Here is an 18,638-nt window from a genome sequence, read left to right as displayed (position 1 = left end):
AAAATTTAGATTTATCCATAATTTTGTAGCATATAATAGTGAAAGCCAAAAGATACCAACAGCTTATTGTGTTGCTAAAGATTACTATTTCCATAGACATAATATAAAGCAATTCTTGTTGAAATAGTGTGAAACTTAATGAGTTATTCTTTTTTCAAAGTATTATTAAAACTGCAACTGAAATGCTGACAATTACTTTATAAATTAAAAAAATTTCTTAGAGAAAGGAAAAGGCACTTGAAAAGAGGAAAATTAACTTAGAAAATAGCTGATAAGATCATATCAAATAAAATATAAACACAAAAATCAAAATGATACTGATTTACATTTATACTAATAATGACATTTTGAACTCATTACCTACTAATATTTGAATAAATGTAGATACCTGTGGTGGTTGATTCTACTTGTTTTGGTTTTACCAAATTTATGTTCATAATAGTGCATTAGGGCAACTGGAAGATAATTCAAGAAACACACACACATACACACACACACACACATTTTTCGATTTTTATATCACTTCAGTGCGTACAGACATCTAGTCTAATAATAAAGAATATTTTAGATCACTTCAGTGCATACAGAATGTTGTCTTATAATAAAGTACTTATAATGTTACTTAGTGGTTAAAGTTGCCTGCAGGCAAATCTAATGACCCAAGTTTCGTGCGAAGGACACTTTGATGCAAGGAAGGAACCAACTCCTAAAACCTGTTTTCTGACTTCCACACAGATGTGTGGAACAGTCCTCCCACAAGTAAATATATAGAAAATATCTTTGAGTATGACACAACTATTGTTATAACATTGAGGAATACTAGTAAAAAGAAAACAAAATAAAAAGATATCATCCCTCCATGTATGAATAAATGGCACATCTTTTATATAAAATGCTGATGTCTAGTTCACTAGATGTGCTTCTTATTGAGAACTCTGTGGTCCCTTTCTAGCTAGATTATCACAAGCTGTGTGATAATAATCACCTACATACTACTTCTGTGTATTAATTACCTGACTTCCACATGTGGGCAACACCATACAAGAACATCAGGAATAAAATGAGTTATATAGTTACTAGTATAGTTTAGCTTAAGAGTTTATTTTTCTCTTGCTTTTTATTCTAATACAGTATTATTTTCTCATGTTGTATGACAATATTATTATGCTTCAGATCTATAAATCAAAATCCACTATTCAGAAGATTGTGTTGAAATAATTTCCTTTTATGTAAATACTTTATAATTCATTGTTGATTCAATAACCAGTCATTATTTTTACACATTCCTCCAATGCTCAACTAAATCCAAACTACCTAGGTAGTATTCAGTACATTTTCACAATTTATCTTACTAAGTCTTCACTTCAGCTAATTTTTATCTACTCTTAAACTGGAATGTCCTTGAGTAAAAAATACTCTTAATTTTCTCACATCTACAACAAATAACAGTTTCCTGAACATTGTCCTCTCCACAAGTAATAAAACTATAAATTTATTTCATTTTATAACTTAATTTCAGATTTAAGGCTTAAAATTTGATTATTGACAATAGGTTTAAGAATTTATCATATCAAAAGTAAAATGAATTAGTAAGACAACATTAAAATATCTGTAAAATATTAAAATATTTTATTTATCAATATGTTAAATTATGTTAAAGCATAGTCTTATGTTTTGTCCCACAAAAGAGCATTTGGTGAGGCATTTTAATGATACTTTACTTGTTACAGAATAAATAGACTCCATCCATTGGACACTTCATGGACAAAATTTATAACTCCAATAGGGTTTGAGAAGTATCTTCATTTACTGAAGCTAGAGTTGCTTCTCTACATTGTAATGCTTTGGACATGCCAGCTCCCTAAGTGGTTATATCTGATCATAGAATATTCTCTGTGACATTCTCAGTTCAGACTTTATCCTTTCTCTGAAACTTTCATTTTGACTACTGTAGTCTTTAGATTAGTCATTCTTGAGTTCACAACAAAGTTCTCAGGACAAAAACAGAATACAACCAGATTCTTCACCAGAATATGACAGGAATATACACTAGTCTACTTTCTGATACAGTCTTTGCTCCACTCTGATGCCTCTTGAGCTGAGTCTCTTCACATTTGTGCTCCTTTTGCACATTTATCCATTAAACTCAGCACTAAAGCCTATTGCCTTCAACCCAAAAGCATCATTCTTCCTTCAACGGAGGTTCAAAGACTAAGAACAACACAGCAATGGATCCACTTCCAGACTTTAATTTCTTGTTTCTGTTTCTTTTCTACAGCCTTGATAAAATACCCTTATAAAGGCAATTTTACGAATAAAGGTCTTATTTTGGCTCTCAATTCAAGACTATGTACTATCGTGAAACAGAGGCCATGGCAGCAGGAAGTTGAGGAAGCTGCTCATATCGTGTCTACAGTCAAGATTCTGAGATTAAAAGCATCCTCCTGCTCGGTTAGATTTCTCCTTTCAATATAGCATTCAACCCAATGAGATGCTCCTGCCTACTTTGGGAGTCGATCTTCCAAACTCAATAGACTTGGTAATTTAGATAACCCATCATAGATTTAGATATTCCAAGAATTTAACGTGATTTACAAAATTCCTTAAAGACATGACTTGATATTTTTGCCTTAGCTGATAATAGATTCTACCTAATTGGAAATCAACAGTAAACCTCACAATTTACAATTAAGAATTACAGAAGACTGCACATAATAAAACTGAGTGGTATATAATTGTGATCTGGAAAACTGAATTGACTGTACATTTTTCTAAGAATTTGTTAAAGGTAAACAAAACTGAGGACTAGGAAAAAGTTCAGATAGTGAAATTCTTTTTCCAAAAAAAAAAAAATGAGGATGTACATCTGATCTTCAGCAGCTACGTATGTATTAAGAAGAGTGTGGTAGTTCACATGCCTAGGGATTGATGTCAAACTAACCTAGCTTAATTAGCATGGCCCAGTTTTCCATGGTAGCTTGTATTAAACAGCCATAAGAACATCTCCCCAGATGTGAAATCTGAGATACATCTCTGGCTTCCTGAAAATTTTGAACACATGTAAACTTATTCTGCCATGCACATGTACACACACTCCTACACATATGTTCAAACATCAAACATTTAAAAATATAAACACATCTCTTCCATAGTTACATCCAGAATGATTTGAAACTGAGCAACACTCCGGTACAGAATAAATGTTTGTAGTACTTTTTTATATTTGAAATATGAAATTAATGTCTAAAGTATTATAAATTTCTTCCAGGTGCTGAAAATAATATAAGGAGGGGAAAAAGATGTTCCAAAGGGACTTTTCAAAACTCTCAAAAGACCATAGCAGAAGGAAGGAGAACAGGTGTTTCTCATAAAAACACTCTTGCCAATAGCTAAATATTAAATATTCTCCTTTTGTAATTGAGATAGATGTGCAACATCTTTGAGTGCATTATCAAACAAGTAAGTTCTGTTTTCACTCTAAGTCTGGAAAATTCTCTTCTGTGCCACAAGCATGCACAAGGAATTTTAAACAATCTGTATATTCTAGGGAAGGTTCTCATAAAGACCACTTAAATCTTTAATATAATCCACACTTATCTTCATATATGTTCTTGCGAATTAGAAAGGAAAGAGAAAAAGATAGTTTTTCAAATTCTTTCCTCAAAATTCAGAAAATATTTCACAATAAGTGATTTCACATGCTTATTTTCTTCTTTTCAAACTTATATAACTCTGAATAACAGATATACGGAATATCTGTAGAAGAGAAGTTGATACTTCTGCAAATTCTGGAAAGTATTTAATAGAAAAGGGTGAGGTTACACAGTGAAAATCACTTCTAGGTATTCCTGCAATCTTGCAAGCAGCGCTCTCTGGCAGCTGTCACAATTTCTCTGGACTTATGCTATGAGGCATAGGAACAGGTTTCTGAATTTCCCCAGGAGACTACTCAGCTGTCAGTCCTAAAATAAAAAAGACCTCAGCAGGGACTCATTTAAGAGTGTTAAATGCACAGAATTTCAGTTTAACATTGATTCTGCCCATGCCATACTTACTAACTTTACTTGCAATTATGGAGAAATTATACTGCGCCATGCTCTCTCTGTCTAGTAATTCATTCGTGGCGATGGTTCCTTCCGTTCCATCTATTGTGAAGTAGCTGTCCCCATCACTCTTCCAATCTATGAAGTACCTGCATGTTAAAAGAGTAGATGCAAATGTGCAATGATTACACATGAATCATAATGGCAGTGAGGCTAACTTGACGCAGTTACTTATTTTTCGCCCTGTAGCTATTACCCACCGTGCAATAAAGAAGACTGTAAGTGGCAGCTGCTTTATTGTAAAGTCAGTATGCTCAAGGGGAAACTGGAAATAATGAAAGATTTAGTACTCTTGCTGTTCATATTATTTTAGGGCCTTGACACTTTGAAAGCTCAGCAGAGACTAAAATTCTAAAGCTGACCATGGTTTTCCTTAACCTGCTGAATATTAAAACTCTCGCAAGGAGTAAAGGAATTCCTCAATGATAGCAGTGGGAAAAGTGAGGGTTGGAGAGAGATGTCTGAAAACTGTTAAAAGTGTAGGCGGAACAGACACAGTCTTTGAGTTTCCTTGAGAGGAAAAAAATAACAGTAGAGGAAGCATAGGAAAATAAACAGAAAGTTTGAAGACTCAACAAAATTATTTACCCTTAACTAGTTATGACTTTGTAACTTTCAAATTTTTGAACATAGTCGGTCAAACAATACTGTTTTCTCTGCAATACCTAGGGGAAAAAATTCAAGACTATGAATAATAAAACAGAAATTAGATTTCCTTAACATTCAGATAATGAGATACATGTGGGATGATAGAGATATTTTTGGTAATAATATCAAAACATATTTTACAGTGTTGGATCAAGATTCTAGAGCCTTGAACATGCTAGAAAAATACTCTGTCACTGAGCTACATACAGAAAGACCAAGTATTATAAATGGTTAAAAGTTAACACTGTTTTCATGACTGTAAGCATTAACTTATTCATCTTCATAATTGTTCAAATTGAGCATTATTATTCTATATGTATACCATATAAAGAAAGCAAAGCCCAAAATCTGAAAAAAACAACTGCCTGTGTTTATGGACCAATTTAACTGTATTTGTCACATATCCTTCACTATTTTCTATGTACAACTTGAGATAAAATGCTGTATTGGAAAGGTAGTCTGCTAACACGGAGGTATAATGTGCTGCATACTGCCTAGGTATTTCATGTCTTATGAAACTCATAGAAGTTATTAAACATAGAGGTCAGTGCAAATGGTAATTTTACACTTGACCAAGTGAACATGTCCATGCCACAAATGAACGATTGTCTTAATCATGAAAATTTAGTGATGAATTTGTGCACAGTATAACAGGTTATTATTTTGAGAAATGTTATATGAAACTCATGTGATTTCAGCCATTGCACTGGGAGATCAAATGCAGTTGGCCTTTACAAAAGAGCTGTATGAACTTGACATGCCAATATGTTTTAGTAACTGATCCAGCAACAAGTTGTTATTGTTATTGCAAGGTATGATCCATGCTGTTGATCTAATGTTGAAATCTCAGCTTCTAATCTGTGGTGAAAACATTGAAGTCTCACAATTTCAGTGGAATAACTTTTTCTATAGGAACACTGGTCCCAACACAAAATCAGTTATGGTGCATTTAAAAACTAAGGAACTTTGAAAATTTGATTTTTCTTCTTTCAATTGCAAGCCCTTTTCTAAACAAGAAAATGTTTTATCACATTATTCTTTTTCTTGGCACCTCTACTCAACTAAACATTCTCCTAACTCAAAAACAAAATTGCAGCTTGTTAGCCTCATTAATATTTTAGGAGGCACTATTGATGCGAACTGTGTTCACTGCATAATGGACAAGTGTCTAACTACACACTAAACACCATGCTAAAGGTAACTGCATAAAATGACGTGTAATGCTCACCCCTGATGGTGTGAAGAGACATTTATCTCTAGCTGATCTCACCATCTGATAGATGATCAGAAAAGGCCTTGCAATAGTGCCAAGAAAAAATGCCTCGTATAAAATCTAACAGTTGAAGAAAAAAAATCTCCCTGCATCTGATGATTGGAAGGTACTAGAAGGCTGTATAGAAATGGTTCAGAGAAAGACTAGCAATCACAGACAAGAGAGAAAGAGCCAATTTCAGCTGCATTAGCCATAAAAACCCTAGGAAGGAGCTATAGAAAAGCTGTGCTCTTAGTTATTATCATAGAAAGAAGATAGAGTGGCACAATACCAGAAGTGATTTCATTCCTGGATGTATTTTCATATTATAATAAGGCGCTGAGTCTATATGTGGTAAATGACACATTATTAAGGGGAGTACTAAAGCACTGATTAAACTTCAGTTGCTTTAAAAGCCATGTGTTGGAGAAATCAAACAAGACAGCATTGTTAAGTAAGCTTGTTTTGCCTTGCAGAATCTTCCAAAAGACAGAGTAACCTAGGTGGTAAAATTGGATTTGATTCATGAAACTTTAAGAAGTGGTTAACATAAGATAGAGTGGGCTGCTAAAGACATCAAGATTCAAACACTCACTAGGTAATTAGTATTTTTTAAGGATACAGAAAGCAATAGAGTGACTTGCTATATTTTAGTCTGCGGGCAGGAGGGGAAAGAATAAAGAATTAAGTCTGTATTCATGTGCGTCTCAGGTAATCAGAATAAAGACATGTAGTCTATAGGTGCATAAGATGAAAAAGTGTTTCTCTTGGAAATGGCTAATATCATAATTTTTCAACTTTTACAATATTCTCATACTGTGCTAAATATGAATTATTCATCGTACACTTACTGTTACAGTTTTCACAGCAAATACAAATTATTCATCTTATATATTAAGAAGTTTTGTGGTTTGAATGAGATGTTCTCCAAATTTGGAGGGATTTGAATATTTGGTCTTATATTGGTAGAAACGCTTGGGTTTGTTTTGGAGATGTTGTCTTGATGGAGCAAGTTTATCACTCTGGTTGGACTTCTAACTTTCAAAAGCCACATGTTATTCCTAGTTTACTTTCTCTCTGCTTCCAGCCTACGGTTTGAAAATGGAAGATATAAGCTTATTGCTCCATCTTCCACACCCACCTATTGGCCCAATTTCCCACAATGATGGTGCTGCTCTCTTCATATTTAACAGGAATATTAAGTCCAAATACACCTTTCAGTCTAGAAATCACATTGTTCATGCTCTTCTATCAAAGCAATGGAAAAGTAATGAATACTAATAATATGAGCTCTTTCTAAGCTGCAATAGTTTAAGGAGATTTTTATCAATACTCAGATCTTAGGAAACTGATGTGAGATGCTTCCTTATCAGGAAATTTCAAAAAATCATGTAGAATCAGGATAGTATGAAAGAATAAAATGGCGCTTTACCTGAAGAGTATTCAAGACATTATTTTTACCACGTCTAAAAATTATTAGTTACTAGGTAGTCCTTATTCCATGAGATGTATGTACAAGGACCAATACTCTCTTTTGCTCTTAAAATACTTTTAAATTGCAATAATGTTGTACAAATATTACAATAAAGGCCATATTTCCCAAGTTAATATTTTCATATTTCCTTCAGAACTAAAATATATATGCATATATACTCATATTTAGAACTCACATCTGAGAACATTTTACAGAGACCATGACTTCTAAGCCCAAAATGCTTAAATATATTGTTCCAAAAGCAAAGACAATGGGTTTGTTACAATAGTGTAATTATAGTAGACATGTTCATATCTATGCAGAAGCGCATCTGTGTGCAGACATGTGTGCATGTCCGTGTATGCAAGCATGTGTGTGCATGTGTGTGTGCAAGCATGTGTGTGTGAATGTGTGTGTGCAGGCATGTGTGCGTGCCTGTGCATGTGTAAGCATGTGTGTGTTTGTATGTGTGCATGTGTGTATGTTTGTGTGTGAAACATGGATACTGTTCTTCCACAGGAGTTTTCCAAATATTTTGAGACAGGCTGTCTCATTAACCTAGCAGGTGTCAATTAGGGTAGATTATCTGAGCAGTGAACAGCAAGGTTACACCTATTTCTTCCTACACTGCCAGGGTTTATAATTGCTTGGCACCAGACCTTGTTTTTTATTACTTTTGTTAACCTGAACTATTGAGATTTTTCCCAGGTTGTTGAGATTGCAAGCCAAACACTTTGCTGACGACCCTGCCTCTGGTGTCCTCATTTTCTTTTTATTTTTATCGCTGATCCTCTTCCAATGCTTTTGTTTACATTGAATATTTTAAAATGCTATATACATTTGTTTAATATGATTTTTACTTTGTAATATAGATTATCTTTTAAAAGCTACTTTGAATTTTACCATGTGCATACATCTGATTTGAATTCATACTAATTTAGATCCAGAAAGTTATAAAATTTTTACTACAATTCATATATGCATTATGACATATTTTGCAACTATTCACATATATTTTATATATAATATTAATACATCTCACAAGTAGAGCTAAGCTTTATTGTAATCATTTGGTGTTATAATTTATTTCTATTAAATCTGAGAAAAGTATTTGGGAACCAACTATTGAACTGTCTGTTTTTATGGGTAATTTTACCCTGGGTACCTCCTCTCAGACACTGTCTTAGGTAGGGGATAAAGTAGATTCTTGTCTTCCTATTTTCTTTTGTGAGTCAAGAATTGTTGCCATGGACTGGAAGAGCCAGCTGGGGAGAAATACAACGTGTAGGTGGAAATGGAAGAGCAAGTAAGATAATTTAGTCCCAAACAGCAGAGATTTAGCTTCTGTTATTTGTAGTAGAAGGCAATAAGGAATGTTGCTACTGTGTAATCCCCAGTGTGGTATTGTGAATCTGCATGTAATTAGTGCCTAGGAAAAAGCTATATGTCCTTACCATAGACAGGCCTATAGTAGACTTTTAAGTAGATACTCATGAATGGGTTGTGTGCATAGATCCGAGGTCTAACCCCATAATCTGTTAGTAGCCTCAAGGACTTTTAATTATTACATAATAACACTAAGGGTCCAGTAGTGGAAACCATATTTTGCAGTAACCAACAACTCTCTCATTGGATTTAACTCCTGCTCAACAAGAATAAAATCATACCGGTACCTGTTGACCAAGGTTTCTGTCCCACCAGGTCCCACAGCTGTTCAGTCCCAAAGAAACACACAGAGTTCTACCTTAATCATAAACGGGTTGGCCTAGTAGTTCAGGCTTCTTATTAACTAATGTTTACATCTTACATTAATCCATTATTCTTGCCTGTGTTAGTCATATAGTACATATGTCAGCGAGGGATTCTTATCCCTTGTCTGTGTTAGCCACGCAGTACATTTGTCAGCGAGGGATTCTCATCTTGCTTCCTCTGGCTGGGTGAAAATGCCTGACTGACCTTTTCTCTTCCCAGAATTCTTCTGTTCTCGACGCCCTGCCTCTACTTCCTGCCTGGTCACCCCGCCTATACCTCCTGCCTGGCTACTGGCCAATCAGCATTTTATTAAAAATGATACAAGTGAGAGAATAAAAGACCATTGCCCCACAGCAGGTACTGGAAACCTAAACAACTATGCAGGACCGGTGAAGTCATTAACTTTGTGTGAAAGCATTCCAACATCATTATACTAAGCCATCACAACCATTAACTATACTCTAAATAGTATACCCACAGGTAAGTAAAGGCCTCATACTGAATAAAGAAAATTTCTATTTGAAACATACAGAGAACATTACAGAAAGCGACAACCAAATGAAATATACAGTTGTTGGGCAAGGCCAGTTCAGGCACCCTCTACTCTGCTGCCCAAGGACCTAGCTGGGGACATTCCTGTGGACATCACTATCACACTGATGATTATCTCGAATATCACCATAGAGTCTTCGTCCTGAGATGGATGGAAATGGAGACAAAGTCCCTCATCAGAGCAACAGACCGAGCCCCCAAGGTTCAGTTGAAGAGCAGAAGGAGGTAGAATATGAGAAAGGAAGTCTGGACCACGAGGGGTTGGTCCTCCCATTGAGACACTGTGCCTGTTCTAATGGGAGCTCACCAAATCCAGCTGGACCGGGTCTGAATGAGCATACGATCAAACAGGACTCTCTGAATGTGGCTGACAATGGGGGCTGACTGAGAAGTCATTGATAAAGGCACTGGGACTTGTTACTAATGCATGTACAAGCTTTTTGGAACCCTAGTCTATTTGTATGCAAAACTTCCTAGGCCTGGATGTGTGTGTGTGTGAGGGGGGTTCTTGGACTTTCCACAGGGCAGGGTTCCCTGCCCTCTCTTAAGGATGGAGGGGGAGGGAGGAGGATGAGTCGGGGAGCTGGAGGGAAATGGGAGGAGGGGAGTAAGTGCAAATTTTTCAATGGAAAAATAAATTTAAAAAAACTGAAAAAAAAAAGAAAAGAAATATAGGTTTGTGGAGCCCAGTCACGATAGATCGATTCACAAACCAGTTCCAAAACGAAAGTTTCGGTGAATAATGTGAAAGAAACAACAGAATGCTGATAAGAGCCAGACAATAAGGAAGTTTGCTGTGATATTGTTGGAAGTTACACCTATAATGTCTCTTAGGAAACACGAGCTCAACAAGGAAAACAACAATAGATATGCCAAAGCAGATGAAAGAGAGTTCAGGAGGCCTCAATCATACAGAAAAAATGATAGACACATAAGGAATACTCAGAATGGAAGAAATAATCTTTCAAAAAAAAGAGCACAGAATCTCATATTCAATAATAAATATTCAATCCTGAAAACAAATGTTAATAACTTTGTACATGTTAATCAGTATATGTTTAGAAAATATGTGTGTGTGTGTGTGTGTGTGTGTGTGTGCATGTTGCAACAACTCATGAAAAAAAGTCATGAATTTAGAAGAGAATGAGGAAAGGTATGTGGGAGGGAGGAAACGAAAGGTAGGAATTCATAATTATATTATAATCTCAAAAATAAAACAAAAAAGGAATAAAAAAGTTTTAATTGCATTTCTGTAACAAGCTTTTTATATGTTGTATTCTCATGGAAAATTTTCCAGAAAGAGTAAATAAATGCTTTTTATTAAAAATTGTTATTACTATTTGTGTTTGTTTATCCTGGATAGTTGCCCCAAAAGTTATATTTTTGTCATTTATTAAATGACATCTCCATCACTTTTTAGGTCATTTATCCTAATGACCTTAATTATCCTAATTACCTAATGTGTAATACTGTATACAATGATTGTTTCTTCTGGGAATTTAGCAAGGTAGAATAACACTTATTTAGAGTGCACAAAGCCCTAGACTCAATTCACAGCACCAAATATAGAAATAAAAGTAAATAAAATATTCATAGTTCTCTAGTTTTTCTTAGGTAGAGTTATACATACATTAAGAGGAATAAAACAGCTACTCATCTCAGTATACAAGCTGTATCTTTTAGTTTAGTGCACCAGCCATATGCAGTGTGGTATTTTTTATCTCAATGAAATAAATCACAAAAACACTAATTTCGTTCATATATGGTATGCTTAGTGAGAGTGTCATTCCTTCCAATGTCTATTTTTTTCTGTCTCCATTGTAATATTGGAAATAAGTACAGATTTAACTGAGTTGTGAAAAGCAATACAGAACGTAATAAAAATGAAATGACATAATAAGTAGCAGTAATAAATTATTCTGATTAATTTATAAGCATACTTTTCACTTCGTCCATCTTTCTTTTATGCATTTTAGGATCTTCTAAAATTTATTTGTTTTTATTTATGTTATATCATCTATTGATCAATGTCAAAAATAATCTCTTTTTCACACATTCATGCTTATTTTGGGCATTAAACTGTGGAAAACCTCAACCTGACTTTAAAGAAGTGGAGCTACAAACAGCCCTCCTGCATCTTTTCAGCTTAAAACTTTGATGTTTAAACTATGAGTACAAGGATGCAGGCTCTGTCAATCACAGGGATTGTTGGTCTCTTTACTCTTTTGTGCATCTTATTTTTGATGACTATCACTTTGTGAGATCTGACACTCCTTCCTCTAGATGATACCTGGGAAGCGTGATTATTGTTTGCTGCAATATGGCTGAACTTGGCTTTTGGCTCAGGTAAATATCCTCAGCATCGTACCACAGCTGATCAAGTCAAAAGCTGGAGGCTTACTTCTAGGTTCTACTCGGTTGCCTTTTACAGACCTCACCGAATTGTCTACCTGACTAAAGTAACAATTTTCAATAATGTACGCTTTTTACTGTAATATTTGCCCAGTTAAAAGAAACAAAACATCTGCAGAATATTGACAAGGAAAATATCCTAACATATCATGATATTTGTAGAATTATATACCTATAGAGTATCGATGACATTGTCAGGGACTATAAGTTTCATTGTGAACCCTTTCATGCCTTGCTTTGGATGCTACAGTCAAACTTTAAAGGATCACCTCCCTAAAACTTACCTTCCACCTAAACTTCTGGAAAGTTTTATTTATGCCCAAGTGTCACCTCATGTCTTTGACTTCTGCTCTTTTAGGTTCAGAACTCTGAATAATAGTTTCTCAAAATTTAAATATGCCTGAGCCATGAAAGCCCATGGTGCATTCTGATTCCAAATAATTTTCAAATATCCTTGATAATAAGCATTGTACAAAAATAATTTAATAACTAATAAGTGAATGGAAAGATATGTTAAATATGTTTTTTCTCAGTACTGCAAGGTAGAGTCAATAACCTACCTTTCAGAAGGTAAAATGTAAAAAGAATCAGTACAAATTAACGACTTGAACCGTAATCACCTGAGCCAGCTTTTATTTGGTAGTGGGAATAGATTGACATGGATCATAGCAGGGTAACTTCAAAAATAAATCCTCTAGACACCATCATTAAATACACCAATAGGATAATAAGAAATTATTTGAAAATGAAAAGTTTGGATTTCTTGGTTTAATCGTCATCAAAATCATCAGAGTGTATAGGTCTGCATCCTGAGGTCATGAGGTCAATGAATTTTCATATTGTCAATTAGCTTGCTCTCTCTCTCTCTCTCTCAGGCAGAAAGATCAATCAACCTTCCAATTCCTCATATCTGATATGAAATTAATCATATTTGAGTAATAACAAAACAGAGCAAATTTACACTCTAGCAGCCCAGAATCTAAATCAAACAAATGAATATTTTCATATTGTGGGCTTTATGTTACATAAGCCTAACAACATTTCCTCTTGTCAAATCTCATTTTCTTAGAAAAAAAATGTTTTTAATGTGTTTTTCAAGTATTTATTTATTTTAGTAAAGGAATCCCTCTGTTCTCTAGTGTCCATAAACACAGCTAATGGAAACTAAATGCCTTCAGCACATTTGCAAGTAGACTTCATGCAAAAATCGACTCAGAACAATAATTCTCTCGGGGGTCTTAAATACTAACAATAGCGTAGCAGCAGCAAGTCAAACAGAACAAACTACTACCCCAGAGATTAGCAAATTCAGCGACTGCTGCAGTTTCTATATTAGAACTTGTCATAATGGTTTACTTTTCCTTGAGTGCCATTGAGGTACTTCCTACCAACTTCTACCTTCCTGATCTCACCATGAACATCAGTTTATCCATAGTATTTTTCTCTTGTCATTAACATTTTTTGGATAGTGTCTGTGAGTTTATTTCCTGCATATTTTAAATGATTTAAGAATACATAATGTATGTTTCAGTGGATTCACTTTAGCTTCTGTTAAATGAGAGTGGTTACCTTTATTTATAATTAATGAAACAATCCAGGAATAATAGTTTCTGTCATAGAAACAAAGATACATTTTTCTTAGTGTAAACATTAAAAATTCATCCTCATAGACTCTACTTTCCTGGATTATAGTCTAAGAAGTTTTTCATGTACTATGATTATTAATTAGAAGATAGAATACCTTTTACCTGTTTCCTTAAAATACTGATTATTTCAATAGGTAATAGAATGAAAATAGTCATAAGACAAATTAAAATGTTATTAAAATATAGAATAGTTTTGAAGCTTATATATTATTTATTTCCTATAGTATTCATAATGAAAAATAATATATGTATCTTATATCAATCAAAATATCCATGAGGATTCACCAATACACATAGGACTAAAGGAAACCAAGCAATGCTGAGAGCAGGAGAGAAACAGTGTTCTCTAGGGAAGAGCCCAATTAGTTATTCAACACCAAATAGTCAGTGCTGAAAATATACAAAGGTATGACATTATATGACCTGAACAGGTTGCATTCATGTATGTCAGAATATGTATGCATATACATTTATGCATGTAAAAACAATTGAAAATATGAGACAATGGATTTGAAGGAGTATATGGGAGAGTTTGGAGCTAGGAAAGAGGATAGCGAAGTGCTATAGCTAGGCTATAATCTCAAAAAAAAGTAAATAATTAAATGTTTTGAGAGCTGGGTCACGCTGGTGAGTGACTTTATTTCTGACAGCAGCACAAGGGAGACAGAATCAGGAAGATCTCTGTGAGTTCAGTGCCAGCCTAATCTATATGACTTCCAGGAAATCCAGTAATATGTGGAAAGAGCCCATTGAAAGAAAGGAAGGAAGGAATATATTTATTCCTTCTTTCTTCTTTTATGAATGTATATATGCATACATAAATATATAAGCAAATAGTTGTTTATATAAAAACTATTCATGTAAATTATAATTGTGGTTTTTCTGGAGTAATTCCTAAGCTAATTAATAGAGATAAACTTATTTATATAAATACAAGAGTTGAAATACTGAAATCTTTATAGTTTCCTATGTTTTTCTCTCTTTGTGATAACTCTCATAACTGGAGAGAAGGTTTATTGACTAAGTGCATTTGTCACCCGTGTAGAGGACAAATGGACCAGTACTGAACAGCTACATAGTAGTTCATAGCTATTCATAATTTCAGATCAGATTCAGCCGTTTTCTTCTGGCCCTCCCAGGTGGCAGGCACATACATGGCAAACATACATGCAGAAAACAAAACATTTGAAGACTTTAAACAATATGCAAGTCTAAAATAAAAAAAAAACAAAATGGTTATTTTAATAGCTAGATAAATTAACACAAATCATGACATTCATTTAAGGAAATGTCTTCACTCTTTATAATGTATTAGACTGTATTTGAGATGTATGGATTCCATCAGAATCAATGTATAGATACAATTCCTATTGTGCAGTTATATATTGATAGAAAAAAACCACCATAATAAGTCACATGCACAGTTCTTAAAAGGTGCAAAAGATATAATTCAATTATATCAGCTCTTCCCCTTTTTATCCTCAAAGTGTCTTATACAAGCAGGTGAAAAACTATGAATAATTTTCCAATATTTGTCTTTCCCTTTGAATAAGTCAATTATTAATTGTATAAGCAGTTTTAGGGAGGGGTTTAGTAAGATAGGCCTCTTCTTAGGTTCCAGAATTCTGTCGTTTTGCAGTGCTTAGATTTCTGTACTTGTGATAAAATGTCAAATTTATTAGATAATATGCTTAAAATTAGCAGATTAACTTATCCAATGTCTATGTGACTCATAAGACATCTTTTACTAAAAATGTCAGAATAACAAGCCGAACCTCCAAAAAGAGATAACCTCCAAAAAGAGATAACCAGACTATAATATAGTTTGTATTTAAAATTGTTACCGGAAGGAATGTACAGTCAATGCTTATTTGCTAGCTGATGGGATAGTGAGAGATGAACGTATCATCAAAATTAAAGATTCGTCATTTGAATTATCCCCTTGTGAATTCATAGATGGATGAAGGACTAGGAGCTAGGGAAGTACTAAATAATACAGACCATAGGTGTATGACACTGATTGGTTTTCCTTTTCATAACTCCTTTCTAGCTCTTTTTCTGAAATCTGATGCTATGGGACGAGCAGCTCTGTCTCACTAGAGAGTCATCATCAGAAGTTGCCAAAGTAATGAAACATAAAGGCAAATGACTGACCCCATTCAACCTGATCTGAAAATCCCCATTCTCCCTCTAATGGATATGTCTGGGTACTTAGTCACAGTGCTGGAATATCAGCAGCACAACAGACCAAATGGCAAAGGCTAGCCAAGTGAAGGTAGGAAGAAGTAAGCACAGCTGCACTAATGGTGAAGCTGGGAATAAGGTCCACCTGTGTCCTATATGATGGCTATGAAAGCAAAGTAAACCTTTCTATGGGGGTAGATCAGGTCTTGATAAAGGAATTCCATTTTTGGTTTTTGATGTGACCAGTATGATAAGGGTAATTATGGGGATGGTAACACTTATAAAAATACCCAAAGAGTTAAAATTATGATCAAATGCTGCAAAAGATGCGAAAATAAAACACATAAACAGATAATTGAATAATATGATATAATTTTTCATTTTAGAGATTTAAGAACTTATTTTCCTATTATTAATAAATGAGCAAGCATGTTTTTTACAACAAAAAGCTGACTCAGGGCCCATGTTTCTTCAACTGACATGATTCAAGTTTCTTGTTTACTCCAAGGAACTAATGTTTCTTGTCATTCAATAATAAGTCTGTCTTTTGACAACTCCTCACAGGGATCAATTAGCTCCATCTGTGTCTGTTCTTTTGGGGACATAAGTGCTTTTCATGAGAAGTGAGGATATTACTTTAATTAACTTACAGTCAGACGGTAACAAGGTATCAGATGGTAGCAAGGTGACCAAACCTAAAGAAACAGTGACTGCAAGATATTTTTTATAAAATACGACTTTCTATTGTTTCCCTCCTGTGGGCATGTTTCTGTGTTTTCAAATTTGTAAGTCTGCCCTATTACCTAATGATATAGTTCACTTGCAGACTTCCCACATTTATTAGTTCTGAAGTATTAGTTGAAAATATATTCTTGGTACACTGTGCATATCCTTATGCCTTAAAACAATATCCAAGGAACCTTTATTAAACAACTCTGTGTGTAGTCTAGATATCCAGGACCATGATGAACATAAACGTTCTTTTGTTGAACTGTTCATTGTTTCTACCAAAAGTTAGATTGTAGAGAGTTAGATACACATTTTCATGTTTGTTATAAACATTTAACATTTCTGAAGTAACCTGCTGTAGAATATTACTTTAACTAGGCAAAGGTGTGTTAAATTAGTTTATGCAGCAAACTATTACTGATTCTGTGTAGAAGTGTGTTACATTTATTTATGCTGCATTTGTTTCAATTTATAAAATGTATTGCTTTTGTTATGCTGCATTTGTTGAATTATGTAAAGATGTGTTGTTGTTTCCCCTTGCTCACCTAAGGTACATGATTTGTCTAATAAAGCGATGAAGAGCTTTATATAGTTATAAATAACTATATAAATAACTGCCTAAATAGTTAGGCAGGAGAGGGATAGGTGCACCTTGCAGGTAGAGAGAATAAATAGGAGCAGAGAAGAAGAATGAGAGAATGAGGGAAAATGAAAGGGGCATACTCAGGACCAGAAGTCAGGAAGCTACCAAACAGCCCAAAACTGTAGGAAGTGGAGTCAGACATGCAAAAAAAAAAGAAAGGTAAAAGACCTGAGGAAAAATGTAGATAAAGAGAAACAGGATAATTCAAATTATAAGAGCTAGCAAGAAATAAGAACAAAGGTAAGGATGAACATTCAAAAGCTAATAACACTCCATGTTATGATTGGGAGGTAGTTGGTGGTTCAAAAGAAAGCCTGTTATGATAACCATTTATGTTCTACAAAACGTAATATCAATCTCTTCATCAGATGTTTCTTATTGCCAATAAAAATCAGCAAGAATGAGAAGGGCTTCAGCAACATGACTGACTGTAACATGAGGGAGCCAGCTTGTTGGGGTTTCCGTCCGGCCCGGCACCCCACAACTGGCAATTTCCAAGGAAAAATCACACATAGGACTCCATAAGGTTATAAACTGATTGGCCCATTAGGTCAGGCTTCTTGTTAACTCTTATAGCTTATGTTACCCCATTATAGGTAACATGATGGCCGGCTTGTTGGGGTTTCTGTCCCTCCCAGTAAACCATAGCTGGCATGTCCCAAAGAGAAAATCAATCACACAGAGATCTCTATAAGTTATAAAGCTGATTGGTCCATTAGGTCAGGCTACTTATTAGTTCTTATGACTTATCTTAACCCATTATTCTGATCTATGTTAGCCACATGGGCTCAGTACCTTTCTCAGTATGATAGCTTACATGTTGCCTCTTCCGTGGTCTGCACAGGAATGGCTGAGGAAGCTTCTGCTTCCAGAATACTCCCAGTCTCTTTGCTCCACCCCTACTTCCTGTTTGGCTTTCCCGCCTATATTGCCTGCCTGGCCAATCAGCGTTTTATTAAAATATGATTAACAGAATACAGACAATTCTCCCACACCAACTGACAAATGACAGCATACCAATATATAACAGTTTTGTAGATCTCTCACCAATAACTATATGTCTGTGTATAGTTTTTAAAGGTTTGGTAATAATAACAAGTATAAAAACAGCTAGTTTCCAGGGACGAACCTGGAAAGCATTACACTGACATATTGAGTTCCCGGTAATTATGTGTCTCCCCTTACATTAGTCAGTTGTACTTCTTTAGAGTTCCCACTTGAATAAAATATGCTTTGCAGAATA

At 34.6% G+C, this 18,638-nt stretch overlaps 1 protein-coding gene across 1 annotated transcript in view; it reads right to left on the bottom strand.

The window, feature by feature from the left end:
- The window catches only part of Cdh12 (cadherin 12), a 911,264-nt gene that overhangs the window by 14,929 nt on the left and 877,697 nt on the right, over nt 1-18,638 (bottom strand). Inside the window, exon 10 of the mRNA XM_085676604.2 lies at nt 4,056-4,192. Within this exon, the coding sequence (XP_085532730.2) occupies nt 4,056-4,192 (137 nt within the window). The remainder of the gene's footprint in view (nt 1-4,055; nt 4,193-18,638) is intronic.

The sequence above is a fragment of the Myodes glareolus genome, chromosome 15 (assembly GCF_982192425.1).
Source record: "Myodes glareolus chromosome 15, mMyoGla1.1, whole genome shotgun sequence".
Classification (NCBI taxonomy): Eukaryota; Metazoa; Chordata; class Mammalia; order Rodentia; family Cricetidae; genus Myodes; species Myodes glareolus.
This window is presented reverse-complemented; position numbering and strand designations above follow the sequence as displayed.